Below are 24889 nucleotides of genomic sequence, written 5' to 3'. Positions count from 1 at the left end.
TTTATTCACCTGCAAAATTCAGAAGTCTACATATGTTTCATTCTTCTTAATGAATTTCACACATTTTTTTGCATATGCATCATTACACATAATTTTTGAAAAGTGAACACAAAATTATACTACGTCTTCCATCTATCCCATACTTGGATCTTATAATGTAAAAGTATGTACTAATTGTGTCCACATTAATGCTTATAAGATTTATTAAAGGCCCTCTCCCATGCCTGTGCTCCATTCATGTAGATGCCTCAAACATCATTATGCATGTATATGCTGTGTATGTCTTTTATCACTTGCATCTACAACATTCCTCAAAAAGTTTCAGTTTTATATTGACTCTATTATATTTATTTTTTCATTTCATTAATAGTCAATACTGTCAACCTTGAGTTTTGGAAAACATAAAACATCAAAGGTTACGGTGATCTACTGTGAGCATCATGATAAATTGCAATTAAGATAACTTCCAGGGTATTCACTTCAATTGAAATAAGTTGCATAAGGAATCCCATAACTGTAATAAAAGCTTAAGTTGCATAAGGAATCCCATAACTGTAATAAAAGCTTACTTTCAAGCCATGATCAACAATTACCTTATAATCTATTTAAACATTTGAATGTTATTACACATACAACTTTTTGGAGTCAATAAAAGTTTATGTAAAGGACAAGATTGCATGTATATCAGCTGCTGCATTTTTATTATCGCATAAATTAATATAAGAACAATCCAAAAATGTGTTAGGAGGTTGCATCTGATAGATTAATAGAAACAAAAATGGGAGAAACAATACCATAAACCTAAGTTGCCAAATTGGGTACAGGTACGTGGGTAGGAAATGCCGTTATGGCAGATATTTTTGGGGGAGGGTTGGGTACGTTTTCGGTACATTCATACAAAAATAAAATGTGTGTACACACACACACACATATATATATAGCTAAAAAATAGAATTAAGTTTAGAATGTCATATACCAATACATATGCTAAACAAAACCATTACACATTTCAAATTTTGAAACATAACATACTAATTTTAATTCAGTTTTCAATATCAAAAAGATCAAACTAGAATCTCATGATAGATAAGTTCTGAGTTAACTAATCAGCACTGTAGGTCTTAAAAATATAAAAAGATCAAACTAGAATCACTAAACATTTCGGTAACATTTTGGCATCAAAAAACAAAAATCCTGAAAGCACCCACAGGGGATTTGTTTCAGAATCCAATTCCAGTATGTTTTGTACCTGGAATCACCCAAAAAATCCCAGGATTCAGCAACTTAGCCATAAACTCAAACCTCACACCTTGCCCTGAAGGATTGTTGACAAGCATGTCATATATATCTTAAAATCCACTTAGCTTACTGTTCTGATATCAAAAATCCAGAGGCTTTCAACTAATTTATGGGACAAGCATTACAATGACTTCACAAATTAGAAATAACTCAACCATTAACTTTCCGTTGTGCAAGATGTATTGCATTATTTATTGGTGCCTCACAATGACATCAGACCATTCAAGAGGCTTGAAATTCCCAGATCTGATTTCGTCATTCTCTTCCTCCTCAACCTTTCCGAAATGATGAATGCCAGCTCTAACGACTGTGAAGCATTTAACCTGGGATCACAGTGTGTATGGTATCTAGAATGTAGATCATCTAATGTTACAACCCTTGATCCTCCAATGCATTCAGTAACATTCTGCCCAGTCATTTCTAAGTGAACACCTCCAGGGTGACTACCTTCTTCATCATGTACATCAAAGAATGCCTTGACTTCAGCCTGTCAACATTCATTTACAAAATTATGGGTAAAGCCACTTTTCAGCTTGACATAATAGTCCCTAGCTTATGTAGCCCTTGAATAGGAAAATAAAATGAGATCCATCTTAAAATGCATAAAGCAAAAACTAAATCAAACTTCTTACCCGAATTGCATCAAATGGCCTTGTTTTCAACCCAGATGGTGCCTTGATTGTGTTCCCATGCATAGGATCACTAACCCATGTTACTATTAGACCAGCCTGGCGAACTGCCCTAATCAAATGAGGCAATTTTACTCTCAACTTTTCAGCCCCCATTCTCACAATTATGGTCAATCTGCCAGGTTTGTTGTGAGGATTCAAGATCTCACATACTTTAACCAGCTCTGCTGGGTCCATTTTATCACTAGCCTGTCAAGAAAAACATATAAGATCTATAAAAAGACCTAAGGTATAAAGGCTCCCATACTTGACAACCATTTTCATAGAAATCACTTTATACACAAAGCATGGTTAAATAAGACTATCAAATGCACATAAGTCTTATGCTTACCAGGAATTTCCAATACTTTGTATGCCAACACAAAAGCTGAAACTCAAGACGTATAAAGAATGCAATTTACCGTACAAAGTTTAACAAAAGTGCATTTGGGATATCCCGCTCACAGTTACAATGTCAATATTCATTTAAGAAGCAAAATTGTGTCTAAGCTGATTAGAAATATATATAAATTCTTCAAAAAGAGCTATCCATAAAATAAGCCAAACATTTAAGCGAGCTCCCTGGTCAGTGTGGCTAGAAAACTTCATACAACCTAAATACTATCTACCACTTGATTAGCAGAGATTAGTATGTCACAGACTACAGGAATGTGGATCCTTTTCAGATGGTTGGCACACTAAGTATAGCTTCATATAAACATCATGATTAACACACAACCAATCTGATTTGAATTTATTACATCATGATTAACTCACAACCAATGTGAGTTGAATTTATTCATCTAGTCTCTGTGCAAAACATCCAGCATAAGTTCACCCATTAAAGACTACGCAAATCACATTGATATTAAGAGTAACCAGGGAATTAAGTATATTACTATCTTAAACAGTTTATCTTTGCAATGATTTTTGGATTCATCTCCTGTTAGAGAAAAGGGATTTTATCAAAGTTTCAAACAGATGGTAAAAGTTTAAGTGCAGCAACAATATTAATATAAAAAAAAATTGAGATCTTTCATTTTTAAGTAAACAAAAGGAGTTACACTTGAGTTTTGGCCACTCCTGATAAATCTGCTATATTAAAAATAACCACTTATTTGAGAGTCCAGACAATTGTTGCAAAGAATCAGAAATAGGTGTTACAGGTCTCTGAAAGCAGAAGTATTGAAAACAGGGAGACCTTGGGTCAAGAAATGACAGAAATTCAAGGGAAATTTCCACAGGAAGCAATAGAAAATGAGCTAATAGCAGGAAAAGACAGAATCATCAACCCAAAAAGAAAAAAAAAAGCCAACATTGAAACATAGTCTCTTCCATTTTCCCAAGGCATAATTTTCAAAAGTTTATATGTTGGATGAATAGTACCCAGCCTTCTGGGAACCATTACAAGAATTCAATGATTTAGAATTTAAATAGTAAAGGTGGTAACACAGAATGTGACAAAGGTATAAATACCTTCAAGCCGAGTGGATTGGCAACCCCTCTAAGGAATTCAAGATGAGCTCCATCAAGCTGCCGAGTTCTCTCTCCTATCCACAGCATATGAGCAGAGCAATCATACCAGAGCCCAGAAGTTGAATCCTCTCTTGTCATAGATTGCTCAAATGGTAGAAGCAAGCACTCGTGTGATGTCCAAAATTCTGTGGTGTTCATGATTGGGTGGTCAACTGTAAGCCCACAGGATGACATGAATCCAAGAGCTTCATCTACTCGATGAGCAAGTTCAATATATCTGTGACAGAAAAGATTCTACTCCCAAAATTAATATCAATAATGGAATTCTGCCATGGAAAATCTGCAAGGCCTGACAATAACCTACCTTTCACCTTGCTCACTGTGGGATGTAAAGTCCAAATTCCACTGAGTAACTCGCTGCATTGCTGCATAGCCTCCTGTTGCAAAGGCCCGAAGAAGATTAAGAGTTGCAGCTGCCTGGCAATATGCACGCACCATCCTCTCAGGATCAGGTTGACGAGATTCCAAATCAGATCCATCACCATTCACAATGTCTCCTCGATAGCTTGGGACTTTGATGCCATTAACCACTTCAAAATCCTCAGACCGGGGCTTTGCAAACTGCCCAGCCATCCGTCCCACCTGCAGTGACAATCAAAATCAATGAATGTATTAAACCAATTGCAGCATCAGTCACACAACCAAATGACAATTAAAATTATTGCGCAGACCAAAGAGTTATAAAAAGAAGTGTGCAACAAAATGACAATTAAAATTAATGTATAGGGTAATGAAATTGCAGCAATTATCAGAGTCCAATGACAATAGATTAAAGCAGAGACTAAAGAATAACAGCAACACGGCCGAGTTATAATGAAAATCAAAACAGAGGCTACAGAAATTGCAGCAACCAGCACATTCTCAGAGGACAATCAAGAAATTTCAACTATCAACATAAACCAAGATGGGAAGCAAGATTACTGCATATGCTAAAGTTGTTGCAGCGACTGGAAAACAGCCAGATGACATTCTGAATTAATGCATGGACTAAAGGATTTTGCATTGACAAGTAAATAGCCAAATGACATTAAAAGTTTATTACTTAGGCTAAAACAATTGTGGTGATCAGCTTACAGGTAAATGACAATCAAAATTGAATCATAGGCTAAAGAAATTGCAGTAAACAGCAAACATCTAGATCAAAGTCAAGACCAATGCATCACTGCTAGAGACTTATGAATATTAGTGCATACGTTAAATAAAATTGCACTGATACACACACAATCAAACGACCAAAAAAATAGGTACGCTTAAAACATTAAAGCCATCAGTGTACTTAGATAACAAGACAACTTGAATTAATCCACAGGCCAAACAACTAATACCTATCAGCACACAGTTATGAAGTCAAACAGAACGGCAGCAGGTTTTGTGATTCCACGAAGTTGAAACCAATTGTCTTCCATTCCAATTGAATTCTTCACCTCCCGAATGGTGTAAACAAAAATAGATAGAGAGAGACAAGGACAAGTGCGGTTTTGGCTGGCTTTTGGACAATAGATAACCCTAAAACCTTCTTGAGGAATTTGGCACATGTTAGAGTTGACTTTGGTAAAAAATTAACCACACCACGGCATGTGAATAAAAGGAATAAACTGAATGCACTTTCAAGCTAAATTGGTAGAATAAAGCCACAACATGGCACGTGAATGAAAGGATTAGAACTGGATACAAGTTATACTTGATTTTGGCAGAAAAGATACTCCTCAAACATGGCATGAAAAAATGCAGGACAATGCCAATTAGGATCCTGATTTACTTCGGTAAAATAGATATCCCCCAATTCTGGCATGTTCATTAAAACTTCAGTACAGCTTTCTTCTTATTTAAATTTTAAATTTGGCCAAAAAATAAAAAATTTGAAGTCATTTAAGATTAGAGAGGAACTGAAGCACATTGATAGTTTTTTTATCATGGCTAAATAAAAGGGATCATGTTATTCCACTTCCCCAAAACAATTGAGGGTTTTATTGTTATGACAATAGAAGAAGTGGTTTTAATGTCAACTCAGTGGTTCTTTGCTATCATACTTGAAGCCTAGCAATCTATGGTAAATAGAAACTGTTTTGTGCATTGCAAGCTAGAGGGAATATGTTTCAATAAACTTCCTTTAAAATTAGAAACGAATAAAAATATTATTTAAATAAAGATATTACCTTGATTACAGGCATTTGGCCTCCAAACATAAGTACAACAGACATCTGCAAGAGCACTCTGAATGTATCCCTAATGTTGTTAGCATTGAACTCTTTGAAGCTCTCTGCACAGTCTCCTCCCTGCAGGAGGAAAGCCTTTCCCAGAGCAGCATCTCCTAGTCTCTCCTCCAATTTCCTGGCTTCCCCTGCAAAAACAAGTGGAGGAAATGTCTCCAAGAGCTTTGCGGTGGACTCAAGCTCTGCAGGATCGGGGTAATTGGGCAGCTGAAGAGCCTTCTTGGATTTCCAGCTATCAGGTGTCCACCCAGTGGATTTCACAGAAGACTTCGAACCTTTAATTTGACTGCCAGATGCCTGTGCAATGACCCTCTTATTCTTCTCGGTCCTTTGTATTGCAGAGCTGCTTGTTTGACTGAAAGGGCTACTGTGAAGTTTCCTTGATCCGGACGGAGCCGTCATCTGTGGAACAACTGCAAGAGCCATTTCGACAGCGATCTGAGAAGGCTCACGGTTCAAATGCCAACCAAATTTTATGATGATGCCCAAGCTCAAAGCTCTGCCCTACGAAACCCAATAGGTTACTCAACTGAAAATCCTCAATGTAGTGAAGAGGGCTAACATAACCCAGGGTTGATCAATAACTACTAATGAGGGCTCTGCTAGGCTACAAGCATTTGCCCAGTTCAGTGTTCATGTATGGTGGGCTGAACTCAAATCATAGGCAGACGACTGCAAATGGCAAAATATCAAACTGAAGCATTTGAAAAGAAAATGGAAAATGAAGACTTTATAGAAAAAAAATTCTCAATTTGGGTATGCAAAAAATCTGACAGGAAGAAAAAATACCGTAAAAGAAATCCCAAACAGGAGAATCAAAGATCCTCTGCGACTCTGCACGTGCTTGAGAGGTGTCCCTTTCGCGGGCCTACAAAGCATTGAACCTGTGGGAAATTTGCAAATATGGGCCACCGCTATTGACTTAAAAACTCTTGCCAGGAAGGTACACATGTGACCACGTTTTAATGATTTGAAATTCAGAATATAAAATGAGTTTGGATTTCAATAAATCGATAAGTCCGGTCAAATGTGCATCCACAATGCTGGATATACGCGTTGCCCTGCAATAATGAGTAATATCAAATATTTGATGAATTTCAATAATTGAAACTTAGATATTATGCTTGTCCCCACTAGATTTTGTGTCCCTTATATTTGATATTAAAAAAATTCAAATATTTATCTAAGATCACATCTCAATTTAGAATTATAATTATTTATAGCAGTCTACAATAAACATAAATCAACAAATTAATATGGTTTATGTTAATCTCATAAATTTCCTAAACAATGTGATACAACAGAAAATAATTGATGACAAAACAAAATAGATCATATCAAAAGTTTTAATATTAACATTCAAACATATAGCTAATAATAATAAATTTTATAAGTTTATTTTAATAAGCTAAAATCATACATTTATATAAATTTTCTTAAATCTCTCTTCCACATATATATTTGTGTACATGTAATTTACCCACCATGTGAAATTAAAAAAAAAAAAAGTTAAAAACAATCATTGATAGAGACATAAAATTATATGTGTATAATTTACCCATCATGTGAAATAAAAAGAAAAAAAAGAGATTTTAAAACAATCAATGGTATGGACATCAAATTGAATATAAAAAACCTGAAAATTAGAACAGCATGGCCTTATATTTAATATTACACATGGAACCTTGAAAATAGAATGTGAAATATAAGTATTTAATAACACAAAAGAGGATGAATATAACCAGAGCAATCCAAAAATAAGTCTTCTAGCATTTAAAAAAAAACATATTGGAGCATTAGTGCAATGTATTCAATTGGTAGAATTGGGAGAAGGAAGTTGTTTCGTACACACTGGTCTTAATGTTCAATAAAAAAGTTGTTTTTTTAAAGAATTGAAGAATAGTTTGAGGTTATAGTTGAAATGATAAATAAATATTCGAATGAAGCAAATAAGTTCATATACCAGGGTTTCAATTATATAAATATAAATATAAACATTTCAATTATATAAATATAAATATAAACATTTCAATTATATAAATATAAATATAAACAAGCCCATCAACTCAAAAAGATAATTTATTTTTATGCAATGATTGAAGATTGAGGAAGATAATAATGAAAAGAATCTCCCAATGTTATAGGCAATAAATATAATGGGCTCAAATTAGTTGAAGACTAATTGAGTTATAAAATGGATGGCTTGATTTTACATAAGTAATTTCTTTTAGAGTATATAGTAAAAATATTTTGGAAGTGAAAACAAGTATATTAGATTATGTGTAATGGGTAAGAAAAGTGGTCATATGCTAAAAATAATTTAAAAAATTCATAACCCGTGCGGGTTTGAATATTCAAAAGCGTGCTAGGCTTGGTAACACCAAGCCTAGCCAAAAACAATTAAATAAACAAAAAGTTCAAAAACAAGCTAGGTTTGGGAACACTATGCTTTATAATAAAAAAATTCAAAAGATCCTCAAAACCTGTACTTTTTTTTTTTGGTAGCCCACGGGTTTTGGCCATTTTCAACGCCAAAACTCATGGAACGGTAGCAAAAGGAAGCCAAAAAACCACAGATTTTGCATGGGTTTGCAATCATTTTGGATTTTTTCAGCATTAAGAGCAATTTTCATCAATGGCACCCCGTCAAACAAGTAAGATTTGATTGGTTTGATTATTTTTGTTTTCATTTTAAGTGAAGTAGGGTTTTTTAATTGATTTAAGTTTTGTTTTTATTAATTTGATGTCAAATTCTTCAAGCAATCCCCAAACACGAAATAGACAACAAAGACCTCCTCTTGCACAAGCAACACAAGCAAACCCTGTAAACATTGCGCATGAGCAACAAGAAAACCCTCAAGACATTGCTCTACAACCACAAAATCCTCAAAATGTTGCTCCTCAACAAGCACCGCCACCCCGAAACCCTCCACGTCCTCCATTAGATGGTGTAGATGTCACACGAGGATCTCCTCTATCGCCTTACACAAAATAGTGCCCAAATTTCTATATTGGTGAATAGATTGAGGTCCTCTAGTCTTGAGAACCACTCAACCCTCGCCACAATGCTAGAAACAATGGTCGATAGTGCAAATGAGGTATATAGGGAGGTTACGAAATGGGGTTCATGGAGGGATAGATGTCGAACATTTTATGCGGATGGGTTGTCGTATGATCAAGTGAAAAAAAGGGCATACTTAAAGCTGACATATGTGCTCTTTTCACCGATCCTATTACTAGTAGCAACCTACAACTAAATATGACTTGGTTTCCTATACATTGGTGTGTTCATGTTAGACTGAAAGAAGCTTTTTGGGATAGGTTTTATATTGTCTTTGACCAACCACCTTGTAATAATTGGGATGCCTCTATATTTTTTGAGAAAGTTGTATTGTGAGTTTATCCTTGGCGAGAAGCCGAATTACTTTGACATCTGGCAATTTCAGGGTAGAGGGAGAGGCTCTGCACAGGATAGACCTGGGGCCCATAGGGTGGTACAACCACAACATAGGAGGCGTACAACTCCTAAACCCATGGTTCATGTCACTGTCCCTATATCCTTGAAGGAGTCTATGGAATTACAGACTCTTCAGGCAGTTGCATCATTGACTGATGTCATTGTTTAGCATGGCACAAAGTTGGTCGGAGCAGAGGATGTATTAGCACCTTCGGCACCTCCTTCATCATTTGGCACGGACCAACCCATGCAGCATATGTGTTCCACCTGCCAGGGTGTATGTTCTGGTGTAGATATTGACGCAGACAAGGATGGTTAGACATCTCATTCATGTACATGTTGCTAGAGTAGATGTCATGCTTCCACTACAGAGGGTGTGGCCCTCACAGACGACCTGACGAGTGCGTTCCCTCGCTATCAAACATAGGTGTGTTTAATTCTTTTTATCACATGTTATCAATTAAGTGACTAAATCTTATAAAAAGAAATGAATTTTTATTTTTAGAATAATTTAAAGTGACATATAAATAAAATGTATTGAAGGGTGCAGCAGGTGGTGGGAGTACACCACATACTTTTCAGTTGGCTCCACGGTCACGAGTAGTTTCGCTACCGAAGGTAAAGATTTATAAATTTGTTAAAAATATAATAATATATTGGTTTCAAAATATATTTTGTTAATATATATGTATCATTACTTGGTGTTTTATAGGGCTTATTAGGGGATGAGATGTCCCAATTTGATGATATCATGCTTTCGACCATTGACTTTGGCCTAGATAGTTATGCGGCACCATTTAGATTTATATATTTTTTACTTAGGTGATATATTAAATACATTCTCTTTTCCCTTAGGTTATTTTTTTTTTGTTAGTTTACCCCACCTACCTCGAGGACATCTTGTGTGAAAAATCCATTCTCTAGCACTCCGAGGTAGAAATAGATATCGTCACGAATACCCAAATGACATAAGGTAATTTAGTACAATTTAAATTCATTTGTTGAAATGTGTTATGTTTAAACATGTATATGTAGATATTGATAAATGCATTTAATTTATTTGTTCTATATACAAAAATATATGGGGTTTATAGAATTAATGAACGCACCTGATGTCGATGAGGTTTAGCAGAGGGAAGAGGTGATATCTTCATATTCACTTTGGATTGCATTCTTGCTTGTTCGAAATAACTAAATCATTTTATGTCTATATCATATGTTATCATTTTTCATATAGGAAATGGAAATAGCTACATCAGATTCGACTAGGCCTCTTAAGGTTACAGGAGAACTATACGAGGCTTCAGTGTGCATTTGTTCTACATATGTTAAAAATATTTGTTCTATCTAGTTTGTCAACAATTTTGCATTTGTTCTACGCTAATCGTTGAGGGATTGAGGTCTCTTTGTATTGGGTCAACGCCCTTGTTAACGCTGCTTTTTTTATCAAAAACAATTTTGGGTTATTAACTTGTATAATTGTCTTTAACTTATTACAACCCCCTTCCAAACTTCCTTCAGATGTTCTTCCATTCTATTTCATTAGAAGTCCTACACGTATAATATGGGATCCAACACGACAAAGGGAAAAGGTATGTCTATCTTAGATCAACTCCTTTTCACTAAGTGCACGACGGAGTTGAAACCCTCTTGTTAACTCCTTTTGGATCACTTACCATTGATATAGGAAATGATCATAACTTATTCATTCGATGAATCTTGTTTGTAAGATCAAAGCATGAATAGATCACCGTCCCAGAGGTCTATTTATACATAGTGATTTGAGAATCAAAATGAGAGACGTGTGATAGAAGAGTTAAAAGGAAATCATAAGAGGACACATTGAGTTGTGACTGTTACGACTAACAAAGATATTTAGAGGTAACCAAGAAAGTCTTCAGAGAACAATTTAAGGGACAGAGTAAACATAAGGGTTTACCGAGTTGATTTATCAATTACCGAGGTATGCTATGAGCAAGGTAATTTCATATTGAGCACATAGAATCTGCTATAACATTTCAGATGTAAAGTTGCAGATATTTGTAAAGATTTTATTGAATCATTTGAGTTGTAATAGAAACCTTTAACAGGGTAAAAGACTCTAACAAAGTCTATAAATTGTAAAGCCTTTAACCAAGTGCAGCATTTTGTATAAGTGTTGTGAAATCCTTTAGCAAGGTAGATCTAAAGATCTTGATACTCCTAACAGGGTAAGCTATCAGAAATAGCTAAACATGTAGCTCTAACCAAGCAACCTTTATTATTGCAGTAGTGAAGTTGTGGGTGCCATCTCCACTGCAGTTTTTCTCTCTAACAAAGAGTTTATGTGTAACCAAAATATTTGTGTTATGGAGTGAAATGTGTATGAATGTTATTTCTATAATTATGTGTTAGCTTTATATTATGAGATCAACAGTTTACAGTTTATATTTATCAATAAGATTGTTTTTGAAGAAAAGTTTTGAAGTGTTGATTCACCCCTCCCCTCTCAGTACATTAGCTTTTATTGTTGGACCTAACAATTGGTATCAAAGCTTCAATCTTGGAAAAGGGTTTAACAGCCTAAAGAGAAAGATCTTATCAATGGAAGGCTACAAACAATCTCGAAGAATTGTGAATCTTCAAGAAGAATTGGATCATGTTAATCAAGTGATTGCAGATATGCAGAGACAAATGCAAAGATCACTGATAGTTAGAAGAAGGTTGTCTGATGATTTACAGGACTCACAAGAGTTGGTGGAACAAATTGAAACATCATCTGAGAACAGTATATCAGAAGAGACTGAAGAAATGATTGGAGAACTGAAAGAAAAGAACAAATCACTGACTGAACAACTAAAAGCAATGAAAAGAGAACATGAGCATTTCAGCACACAGATGACTAAAAATCTTGATGCATTAAGAACAGCTGAGGATAACATAAGAGACATGAAAAAGGAAAAACATCAGCTAGAAGCATTGGTGTCTGAAAAGAATGATGAAATCACAAGAATGACTGGAATTCAACATAATCTTTCTGATCAATTGGGTTATGCACATCATGAAGCAAATCTAAAAGAAAATGAGAATCAAGAATTCAAACTTGAATTATCAAGATTGACCAATGAACTTGAAGCAGAGAAGGAATCAAAAGAAACATTGAAGAAAAGTTATGAAGCATCAAGGATGTTGGATGAGAAACTAAATATAAGAAGACCCAACAAAGATGCAGGACTCGGTTACAAAAGAAAAAACTCTACCGAGAAAGGGATCAACAGCACCTAGAGAGGGGAATCATTAAAGCAAGTTGGAAACAATGAGAACATCAAAGGAAAGAAGCCTATCTGCAACTACTGTGGAAAACAAGGACATACTGCCAACATGTGCCAAATCAGAAAAGGTAAGCAACCGAATGTCACTAGGTCTGATGGTTATTGTTACAATTGCAATAAGTATGGTCACATACCTAAATAATGTAGGACAAAGTCTACTAGCAATTTTCAGAAGGCAAAATTGAAAGGGTTTTGCAAAAACTGCAATAGATATGGACACAGTATTGAGAAGTGTTGGTTTAAGCAGAAAAACTATATGAGGTCTTCACACCAAGCAAATACTAGAAGCTACCGAGCTCACACAGATCTTAACCGACAGTATACTGTAGTACCATGGGATTACAATACAAGGATATGGTGTGAATGTTGTGGAAGATATGGACATATAAGTGCCAACTGCATGATAAGGTTTGGAATGAACCACCAAAGATCATGGCGAAATCCTAGAATGGCATGCTTTCATTGTCATAAAGTTGGACACTTGGCTAAAGATAGCAGAGATCAACCCAGAGGAGATACTGAAGAGATAAAAATCAAACTACAAAAAATCTGGAAAAAGAAGGAAATTGAGTCAAAAAATAAAGAAAGAACCTTACCTACCGAGTTAGGTGCATCTACTTTGAATTAATCAGTAAAGGTATGAAGGGACTACATTCTCTCAAGGTTAGATCTTAACAGTTCCTATTTTATCATGTACTTAATTTCAAAATCTGCATAGCTAAAATGCATTAGCAAGTTTGAAATTTTGTCTAGTCTTTTGGAGTACTAGAGAAGTCGGTAAGTGCAGGAAACCTGTCTAGTCAATAAAAGTGTAAAAGAAAGTTAATCCGTTTAGTGGAACCGAGTGCATTTAATGTTTTCTTACCTAACTGCACAAAGCCCGATAAGGTAAAATGTGTACTTAAAGTTCATCACGCGGTCATTTTACACTTACCAGTTATCAAAGAGAAGAGCTAAGCGATTCAAAGGCGATCAAACATCTCCCGAGCGAATTTCAAGGTATTTATACAGCAATCTCAAGTGCACTTTTAAGCCAGTTAACCAGTCAATATCAGTTGTGAACATCTGCATTTTATTTACTAAGTTGAAAGCGTTTTCTGGTTAGTCAAAACCCTAAGCTCTTTCATTAGTAGAAATCCAAAGTTTGAAATGGCTCCTAAGTTGTAGAAGTCTGTTGTAGTTGAGACTTTTGAGAAGCCCTCACTGAAGTATTCCTTACCTCCCAAAGTTGCATTTGAACCCGATGAGAAAACTGCATTTTCTCTTATTCCAGATAGGGTTCTATTAGTTGAAGATGTTAGATTCTACACTAAGTGTTGTGTTGAAGATCTAGGTCATACCAAGATCAAGGACATGTATGATGAGTTATGCACCGATGGATTCTTAGATAGAAAATATGAGCATATCAAAGTCAAGGGATTGACCGAAGCCCTAACCTACCCTCGAGTTTTCAAACCCCAATGGGTTAAATTTGTTTTGAGCAAAGTTCATGATGACTTTATGTGGTTAGAGGAGCAACCATTCAAAATCACCAAGGAGATCATTCACATAATGACCGAATACCCTATATACGACCATGCCCAAGTACAGAAAATGATTTCACAGAAGGAATTGATAACTTTAACTGGAGTTGAGTCTGATTGCAGAGGTCTTAAATTGAATAATGTTACAGATGCAGAGCTAAAGTTTGCAATTAGAGTCATCGGTTATTGTTTCTTTCAATCGGCAAGAGAAAACAGTGTACCTTGTGCAACTGTAGATTTGGCCTACAAGATTGTGAAAAAGGGTATGAAGATTGATCCATGTGAAGTGTTGTTGAAAAACCTATTTGAAAATCTCAACACTATAAGGAAACCTAAGAAGAATAACTCGGCAAACACACTAAAGTTTGGGTCACTCTTAGTGTGCATGTTTTTCTATTTTTAGAAATTCTTCCCATCAGTCGGTAACATAGTTTGGGAGTTACACTGACCAATCACCCATCAAATAAATGACTTTATCAATCAATTAAGTGATAATTTCAATGAGGTAATGGATGACTACTTCAACAAATTTCAAGAAAAGATGCATAACAAGTACATAATCCCACCTTAGTTAGTGGAAAAATATAAGGATGATATATGTTTTGAAGTGGACACCGACTACTGTCATGTCAATGCAGTAGAGCCTAGAACTCAATCTCTACCGTCCATGGGTTATGAGATGGATCTTGATTTTTCTCAATAACAGATAGATGCATTTTTGACACTTCCTAGGCACGCTACCGAGATCAAGTATGGTACATATGAAGAGGTCAAAGAAAAAGTAAAAATGAGCATAGTAGTACCAAAGGCTACAAGAAAAGCCACTAAAATGATCAAGTGCTAACTAAGAAATTTGGAGAAGGTTCTACCTCCACTCCTATCAAGAGTGATCAACTTACAATTGAGGAAGAATCTGAGGCTCAAGAAGCAACAATTACTCTAAGCACCGAGTTGCCAAAGGGCAAAATATTAAAAAGGAAGAAACAAGATACACCTAAGGTATCGCCAACTCCACCAGTGAAATGACCGAACACTAGATCATCTGCAGTGTCACCCGGTAAGAGGCAGAAAAAAGTTGAATTGCCTAAAGTTACAAAGACTTATAGAAAGTCGACCAAGAGACTCATTTTGAATTAAGAGTCAAGTGACACAGAATCTGAAGACAAAAACAAATTTCAGATTGTTAAAAGCACAAAGGAAGATGTACACAATGTTGACAACTTTTGTGCCAAATTGAAACAATATGGAGGATTCGAATCATTCAGGTATGTAAAATATGACTCCAAAACAGAAGATGAGAAGAGGCAAATAGAAGAATCAGTTGTATGCACACTTCTCAGATTCTGAGTAGTTCCATTGGAAGTAAGTAATTTTCTTCCAAATGCATTATACTCTCACATTGACAGCAGATGGAAATATGCTATGGACTCAGAGAAGCAGATAAGAGAAAGAGTATTAGTACATCTCTTTCCAGACATGTCGGTAGATGATATTAGAAACCATTTGAAAAACTACCAGACAAATTTTCAAGTGAAGCATAGAGCCTTGAAAATGATGAATGGACTTTATCTTGAAGTCAAAAAGGAAACCAAAGAAAAATGGCAAGAAATCTTCAGAATTCAGACTGAAGAAACTCAAGGTGAAGTTAAAATAGTCAACATTACCGAGCAAGATCCTGCTTCAACTATTCAACAAGATGAGGATGTCATGGACACTGAGGCACCAGAACAAGAGATGATAGAAGGAAATGCCTATGCCAAACTGGTATCAAGTGAATTAGTTTTGGAACAAGTCAAGTCCTATCCTCTGGTAACTCAGCAAGTTTCAACCGAGAAACCTCAAGACACTGATCAAGGCAAAGAGGTCAACAGTCTACAAAAGGAGAATCTACTTCTCAGCCCACTGGGGAACAAACTTCTCAAGCACCTGCATGCACTGAAACTGTTGCCACTAAGACCCCAAGTAAGGAATCACCAAAGGACACATCAGAGGCTAAGGGAACCGACCAAAGTGTTTCCTCTACCGAGCAACCTACCGAGGGTGAACAAGCCTCCAAAGCCATTGTACTTGTTCAACCAGTGAAAGCCTCATTATCCAAAGAAAATAAAGTGAAGAAGCATAGTTTCAAGGTAGATCTGTCAAAGCCTATTGTGTTGCCAAATGTTGACATTTCAAAACTGAAAAGGCAAGCACTGATTGAATTCGGAGAACTTTGTAAAGCCAAAGCCAAACAAGAAAGACAAATGGCTATTCAGAAGAAGAACCGAGTACTTCAGAAGGTTAAAGCATTATTGACAAACATGCTACCTGAAGCTATTGTGAATAAAGATGTTGTCATCCATATGCAACTGGATGAAATACTCACTAAATTAGAAGCATTAGGAGTAGATGCATCAGAATACCTCAGCAAGTTGAAGGACAAAGAGTTAACTACCAAAATGATTGAAGAAGTGCAGAAAGCAATTGCCATAGGTAAAGTCAAGATTGTTAGACTCATTGCTGAGTTGTCCCCTCAACTCAAACATATTCTTTATTTATTTCAGAAGCTCTATACATTTTCATTATTTATTAAGGATATCAAGCATAAGACTAAAGTTATTGAACAAGAGATTACCAATCTCTCCAATAAATTGACCACCGAGCCAAATTATGTTCAGAATTTCTATACCAAGCTGCAAACTCTTATGGCTCAATAGTTAGAACTTCAGAATGAAGAGCACAAAACAAGGATGGACATCATGACTCTTCAGACCTTATTTATTCCCCACTTATCATCAGTCCAAGAGAAGATCAACCGAGCTACCCACTTATCTACTCAACCAGAGGGAAGCACTTTAGATGGTTTGATTTCACTGTTAGCTGATATTACAGCTCAGAATTCCCTAATGGATAGTGTCAAGGATGCACTCTCCACTGCTCTCATCGACGCAAGTATAAAGTATAAATCTATTTTTGACCAGTTGCCTCCACCTAATAGTAACTAGTTTTGATGTTTGTCAAAAAGGGGGAGTATACCGAGTATAAGAAGGAGTGTACCGAGCAGAATAGAGTATCCGGATGTATAGTTGAATTTGACAGGGGGAGCATAGAACACAGAGTAGTGAATACCAAGCATTGATCACAGGAGCATGCAAATTAAGTTATGTACAGTATATTGATAAGGGGAGTATATATTTGAGTATGTTACTATTCATTGACAATTGTATATACTGTCATTTTAGTCAAATTTTGTAAGTATATAGATTTTGAGTTATGACTTTGAAAGAAGTTTTGTTAAGCATACCAAACTAATGTCAAAAGGGGAGATTGGTATGATTTACTAAGTTGTCATTAGTTTTATGTCCAAAGTCATCCTATATACTCTAGTCAATTAATACTACCGAAATATTCAGTCGGTAAGCACCAAAGTAGTCGATTACAGAAGAAAGGAGTCACAGAGTTAAGTATACACCGAGCTGTCTACCGAGTAACGTTCTATGTCTACTGAGCTGCAAAGAAGGTATACTGAGTAATATGAACCGAGTAGAAACGTATTACCAGATTCAATGAACCTAGACACATGTGAAAACATGTTACAAGAATCGAGGAATAGGGAACCGTTATCACATAGGAAATTGCACTTCAAGATTTTGTATGATTTTGAGGAAGTTTATCCAATGAAATAATTTCTATGTTTATTCATTCGATGAATCTTGTTTGTAAGATCGAAGCATGAATAGGTCACTGTCCCAGAGGTCTATTTATACAAAGTGATTTGAGAATCAAAATGAGAGACATGTGTGATAGAAGAGTTAAAAGGAAAATCAAAAGAGGACACATTGAGTTGTGACTATTACGACTGACAAAGATATTCAGAGGTCACCAAGAAAGTCTTCAGAGAACAGTTTAAGGGACAAAGAAAACATAAGGGTTTATCGAGTTTATTTATCAATTACCGAGGTATGCTATGAGCAAGGTAATTTCATATTGAGCACATAGAATCTGCTATAACATTTCAGATGTAAAGTTGCAAATATTTGTAAAGATTTTATTGAATCATTTGAGTTGTAATAGAAACCTTTAACAAGGTAAAAGACTCTAACAAAGTCTATAAATTGTAAAGCCTTTAACCAGGTGCAACATCTTGTATAAGTGTTGTGAAATCCTTTAGCAAGGTAGTGAAATCCTTTAGCAAGGTAGATCTAAAGATCTTGATACTCCTAACAAGGTAAGCTATCAAAAATAGCTAAACATGTAGCTCTAACCGAGCAACCTTTATTATTGCAGTAGTGAAGTTGTGGGTGCCATCCCCACCGCAGTTTTTCTCTCTAACAAAGAGTTTCCGCGTAACCAAAATATTTGTGTTATGGAGTGAAATGTGTATGAATGTTATTTCTATAATTATGTGTTAGCTTTATATTATGAGATCAACAGTTTACAATTTATGTTTATCAGTAAGATTGTTTTTGAAGAAAAGTTTTGAAGTATTGATTCACCCCTCCCCTCTTAGTACATTAGCTTTCATTGTTGGACCTAACAATTGGGACATCCATTGTTGAAAGTTATCAAATTGATTGTCCAATGTGGAAAGTTGATCTAAAGAAACCCTAGTTAAAGCTTCTTCTTCATCATGGGATTCATCGATGGGGTGAATAGGCACATGATTAGGATGGGAAGAATTAGCATGATCCTCATTAAATAATTTACCCAAATTAGGTTTCATCTCCTTGGTAATTAAACCTTGGGAAGCCTTAATTCTAATGCTTCATCTAACGGGGATAGGATAGGTAGGACTAACAGTGGTATAACTCATGCACTAGAAGGAAATTTTGAATTTTGCATTTTGGAATAAAGCTTACAAAATTGATTAATGCAAAATTTAAGAAAATAATGATTACACAATTCGAACTTTGTTGGGGGAAGAAGATGACACTATTTCCAAAAATGAAAGGAAATTGGAATTTTAAAATTAGGGCCAAGGGAATACCACTTAATTTTAAAATCAGGGCAGATTATAATTAACCTCTTAATTTTAAAAAAAATCTTGAAATTTGAAATGTTGAATTTTGAAGGCATTTTTGATTCTAGATGGATAAAAAATGGACAAAATTAGCCAATCTTCTAGATTTAGGCTATTAAATATAGTCATAACAGTCTCCCCAATTTTCAGAAAAAAGGTCAAGGACTGTGGCAAGAACACACATGGTTCGACTAACTTTTTTCAAAATTTCCAGGGATGGATATTACGATGATTTCAAAGCTAACCCCAAAAAATTGATGAATTTTACGACCTCTAGATGGGCGAAATGAAGGCATAAATGTAAAAATAGGACCTTATTAGGGTTTTGAAGAAAAAGAGGAATTGAATTGCAATTTTGAAAAGGGTAAAACCTAATGGATAGGGACACCTTGGAAAATGGTTAGAAATATGAATTGGAATGAAATTGATTTGAAATTTGCACAAAATCCAATTAAATCTAAAAATTAGGGGTTTATGACCTAACCACTTAATTTTAAAATTTGAATTTTGGGGAAAAGGGGGGAAATTGAAAATTTGAATTGTAGGATTGAAGACAAATCTGAGAACAATCAGAGATCGGAAAATTAAATGTAAATCCAATTTTTGTACAAGTCCAAGATTATTTTTGAAAATCAGGGCTTTAACAAGTAACCTCTTAATTTTGTAAATTTGATTTGCAAATTGAACAAGACAATGAGGAAATTGAATTTGATAAAAAAGACAATTTTCAGATCTAAGATAACCACACACAGTTTTTACAAAACACAAGTTCAATTTTAATTTTAAAAACTAGGGTTTTTAATGATTTAAGCACTAAGTTTGCAGAAAATTTAAACTTGCGAATGAAAAATATGCAATTTTGTTTAAAGGAAAGCATGCAAGACATCAGGTTCACAAAAATGTAATGTGGGAAAAATAGTGAAGGATGAGATCAAGAGGAAAACTAGCCTTTCCCTCAAGGAGAGATGAGAGTTTCACTATTGATTACCCTTCAAACACTTTTCACCAAATTACATTTGGAAGAGGAGAGGAGAATTCACTAGATCCAATCTCTCCACAAGAAGATGATAGATTGAATTATAAATGAAATAGGAATGATAAGTTGATCCCCTCTTCCTTATTTGAAATGGAAAGGAATTGATTGAATTAAGTAGTGCAAAAGTGACAAAGAACTAATTATAACTTAAGATCAGAATATGGGATAAAGTTGTGCACCTGGATCTGGCAATAATATGTTGAGACGAAGTTGCCCTGCGAATTTAAGGAAAAGTTGCCCAGACCGTGGCGGGAACGTACACGGTCCTCCGAAAAATCTGTGAAATGAAAAGGGGTTTTCCACCTCTGCAAATGGAGCTTGAATCTGAAAGTACAACTGCACACCTGCAACTTGCAAACAAAAAAGAGAGGAAAATGGGTTGGATTAGGGGTTTGCTTTTAGGTCAAACCCCAGTTTTGGAATTAACCAAGTAATGAAAGAAAGTACTTCCAAGTAGTTGTAAATGAAAGATTAAATTGTGTAAATCACTTCACGAGAGATTGTGATAGAAATGTTGATACAAATGCTTGTGTGGAATTGAATGTTGTAATCAATCTCCTCTTCAATGGTTGAATCCTTGACTTGAATGCAACAACTAGCCTTGAAAGGAGACTTAAGAATGCTCAATGCTGGAAAAGAATGCTTGAATGCTTGAATGCTCGATCGCTTATGCAACTTGACAAACTCCAATCTTATCCAACATCAAATTATTTCCAACTTATGCAAATGAGAGGAAAAATTCCCCTTAAATACATTCTAGTGGATTTGATTTTCGTCACAGGCTGACATCGGGGGAGTTCCCCACCCAATGCACAACCAATAATGCATGCACAGGAAAGGTCCTGCCCCAAAATTGGGTAGGGACAGGGGTTCCACACCCCTATCCTAAGAGGAAAAGGGTGCCACACCCTTGTCTTAGGTGGGACAGTGGTGCCATGCCCCTATCCTACCCCTATCTCTCCATGGCAGAGTACGGACAGGGTGGTGCATACGCCAAGAAAGAAGTTATTTTTGAGGGTTGAGCAATCTTCGGTCTTTGATCGGGCTAGAGGATTTGATCTTGCGTGCATGAATACTTTAATGTAGTTGAAAATTGCTAGGGTCACAATTTTATGACACTACAATATGAAACTTAATATTCTTGAAACTTAGTTATTTGTTATTGAAATGTGATCAAACTTGTTCATTGTGTATATATCTTGAAATGTGATCCAATTTGTTTATTACATGTAGCTCATATGGAATATACTTTTAAACTAAGTTGCTCATATTGTGTATACCCACGTACCCAAATACCAACACTGGTAATGCTCATATTGTGATTTTGATTGAGTGAATTTTCTTTGAGTCCTTTTGAGGATTGATGAAAGTAAGCTGCATGAGTTTGAACATTTGAATGTGCAATGAAGTAATCTTTAGCTCTTTCATAATTTGCCTCGCCTCTAAGTCTATCTTGGATTTCAAAGTTTTACTTCATGACTTCACCTTTGGAGTGAACTTCAAGTGTGAGAGTTTAGGAGTGAACTTCAGCTTCAAGAAACTAGGAGTGAAATGCATATTTTAGGTATCAAAAAAGTTGAGCGAAGTTTTTTGCTTCATGAATTGGTGTTTATGAGTGAAGTTGATAACTTTAAGAGCTGCAAGCTTCAAATGAAATTCTTTACTTCATATTTTACCTAAGAGGAACAAAATCGTTCACTTCAAGGGTTGCTAAGGAGGAATGAAATTGTTGCTTCATGAATTAGGGAAATGACGATAAGTTATGCTTCATACATTTGGGAATAGGAGTGAAGGCATCCACTTCATGAGTTGAGTGTGAGGAGTGAAGTTTCAATTTCAAACACATTAGAGTGAACTTCATCTTCACCTTTGAGCACAATGAGCGAACTTCATGTTGGAGAGGAGATGACCAAACTTCAACTTCAAGAGGAGATGAGTGAACTTCAACTTCAAGAGGAGATGGGAAAACTTCATGTTCAAGAGGAGATGAGTGAACTTCATGTTGGAAGAGAAATGAGTGAAGTTCATGATTTAGTAAGGTAAAGCGATCTTGAGGGTAAAGTTGAATCAACTTCGCGTGCTAAAGGAAAGGAGCGAAGTTCTTACTTCTTGAATTGAAGGGAGTAAGTGAGGTTTTAACTTCATGTTCAAATAAGAATGAGCATACTTCAACTTAGAGATGATAAGAGAGAACTTCAACTTCGAGGTGATATGAGAAAACTTTGAGTTCAAACAACTAAGAGTGAAATGACAACTTCATCAGTTGAAAATTTAAAGTAAAAGCGATGTTATTACTTCATGTGTTTGAGATAAGGAGTGAACTTCGTGCATAAAGAGATTGGAGTGAAGTTATTATTTCATAGACTCATGCTTCAGAGCAAAGTTTTCATGTATTGAACAAGGAGAGAAAAGTTTTATTACTTCATGAGCTGAGAGAAAACAAGATAACTTCAGGAGTTGATATTATGGAGTGAATTTCATCATTTCAAGAATCAATTAAGACAAGGTTTGAGCACCCAAAGCAGATTTGAATTTATCTAAGGATGAGATGGCTTAGGTAAGGTTTTCATTTAAATTTTATTCCATAACAAGTTGGCCTTAGGGTAAGAGACACACCTATTCATAAAAATTGCATATAAAATAAGACTTGAAGCAATCATTTTAACATCAAATCAAACCAATTATCTCTTCTTTCTTTAGAAATTGTTAGTGAGAAGTGGCAAAATAGTGCATCTTTCATTCTTCTCATAATGGGAATGAACCGTTAGTGCAAGTGCATCTTGATGGATTGGTTTACACTAGGTGTGCCCTTGTCTCAGTCTCCAAGGGGTTTGATCATTCTGAGCCACCTCATAGCGATGCCTTCACTTGAGCGCCCAAAGTAGAAAATACGGTCAAAATTTGACGTACTGTAACTCAAAGATCGTGACACTTATGGATTATCCATTTAAACCTATAGGGTCATGTTGTCACTTCCTAAAAAAGCCTCTCTCGATTTTGGACAACTCGATTCCGTTTTCTTGTAGTGAGATTTTTTTTGTCGCATAAAAAACCGTCAAGCAAAATAGTGCATCTTTTGTTCTGCTCATCGAGGGAATGAACCATCAGTGCGAGTGCATCTGGGTGGCTAGGTTTATGCTAGGTCTTCCCTTGTCTCGGTCCCCAAGATGTCCGATCATTTTGAGCCACCTCATAGGAACTCTTTCCCTTGAGCGCTCAAAGTGGAAAAAATGATCAAACTTTGGCATCCCGTAACTCAGAGTTCGTGGAACTTATGGATGAGCCATTCAACTATACAGGGTCATGTTTTCGCTATCTAAAAAATCCTCTCTCATTTTTGGACAACTCGATTTTGTTTGCTTGTGGTGAGATTTCTTCTGTCGCGTAAAAAATCGTCAGTGAGAGGTGGCAAAATAGTGCATCTTTCTTTCTGCTCATTGTGGAAATGAAACATCAATGTGAGTGCATCTAGGTGGTTGGTTTTATGCTAGGTGTGCCCTTGTCTCAGTCCCCAAGACGTCTGATCATTCTGAGCCACCTCGTAGCGATGCTTTCCCTTGAGCGCTCCAAGTGGAAACATGGTCAAACTTTGACATTGCATAACTTGAAGATCGTGGCACTTATGGAAAATTAATTCAAACCTATGTGGTCATGTTGTTGATTCCTAAAAAATCCTCTCTTGGTTTTGGACAACTCGATTCCATTTTCTTGTGGTGAGATTTTTTATGTCGCGTCGAAAACTGTCAAAAATCGTTAGTGAGAGGTGGCAAAATAGTGCATCTTTTATTCTGCTCATCATGGTAATGAACCATCAGTGTGAGAGCATCCAAGTGGTCAGATTTACTCTAGGTATGCCCTTGTCTTACTCCCCAAGATGTTTGATCATTCTGAGCCACCTCGTAGTGACACTTTCCCTTGAGCACTTAAAGTGGAAAAAATGGTCAAACTTTGACATTGCCTAACTTAGAGACCATGGCACTTATGGATGATTTGTTCGAACCTATAGGGTCATGTTGTCACTGCCTAAAAAATTATCTCTCAGTTTTAGACAACTTGATTCCATTTTCTTGTGGTGAGATTTTTTTTTGCATCAAAAACTGTCAATGAGAGGTGGCAAAATAGTGCATCTTTCATTCTGCTCATCGTGGGAATGAACCATCAGCACTAGCGCATTTGAGTGGCCATGCTAGGTGTGCCCTTGTCTCACTCCCCAAGATGTCTAATCGTTCCAAGCCACCTCGTAGCGATGCTTTCCCTTGAGCGCTCAAAGTGGAAAAAATGGTCAAAAATTGACATCGCGTAACTCAAAGACTATGGCACTTATGGATAAGTCGTTTGAACCTACATGCTCATGTTGTTTCTTCCTAAAAAAATCTCTCTCAATTTCAAACAACTTGATTCCATTTTTTTGTGGTGAAACTTTTTTTGTCGCATAAAAAATTGTTAAAAACCGTCAGTGAAAGGTGGCAAAATAGTGCATATTTCACTCTACTCATTGTGGGACAGAACCATCAGCGCAAGCACATATGGGTGTCTAATTTTATGCTGGGTGTTCCCTTGTATCGGTCTCCAAGACATTTGATTATTTTGAGCCACCTCGTAGCGATGCTTTCCCTTGAGTGCTCAAAGTGGAAAAAATGATCAAACTTTGACATCGTGTAACTCAGAGACTGTGGCACTTATGGATGAGATATTTGAACCTACAGGGTCATGTTGTTGCTTCCTTAAAAAGCCTATCTCCGTTTCAGAAAAATCAATTCCGCTTTCTTGTGGTGAGTTTTTTTTCTGTCACATCAAAAATCGTAAAAAACCGTCAGTGAAAGGTGGCAAAATAGTGCATCTTTCGT

At 35.9% G+C, this 24889-nt stretch overlaps 1 protein-coding gene across 2 annotated transcripts; it reads right to left on the bottom strand.

Moving 5' to 3' along the window:
* Positions 1–1083: 1083 nt before the first annotated feature.
* On the bottom strand, positions 1084–6671 carry LOC131045080 (phospho-2-dehydro-3-deoxyheptonate aldolase 1, chloroplastic). 2 transcript variants are annotated; one of them, XM_057978598.2, is made up of 6 exons: positions 6506–6671; positions 5660–6388; positions 3808–4085; positions 3444–3720; positions 1932–2177; positions 1084–1786 (listed from the first exon to the last, which is right to left on the bottom strand). In XM_057978598.2, the coding sequence occupies exons 2-6, from the start codon at positions 6140–6142 to the stop codon at positions 1502–1504; spliced, it is 1569 nt and encodes a 522-aa protein (XP_057834581.2). In that variant the 5' UTR covers positions 6143–6388; positions 6506–6671; the 3' UTR covers positions 1084–1501. The 2 variants fall into 2 exon arrangements, with proteins under 2 accessions (XP_057834581.2, XP_059074173.1); XM_059218190.1 differs by lacking the exon at positions 6506–6671 and having other exon boundaries at positions 5660–6483.
* Between the last annotated feature and the right edge of the window lie 18218 nt (positions 6672–24889).

This window comes from Cryptomeria japonica, chromosome 3, assembly GCF_030272615.1.
Source record: "Cryptomeria japonica chromosome 3, Sugi_1.0, whole genome shotgun sequence".
In the NCBI taxonomy this organism is placed as follows: Eukaryota; Viridiplantae; Streptophyta; class Pinopsida; order Cupressales; family Cupressaceae; genus Cryptomeria; species Cryptomeria japonica.
The sequence above is the reverse complement of the archived record's forward strand: the minus strand, read 5'-3'. Positions and strand labels throughout refer to the sequence as shown.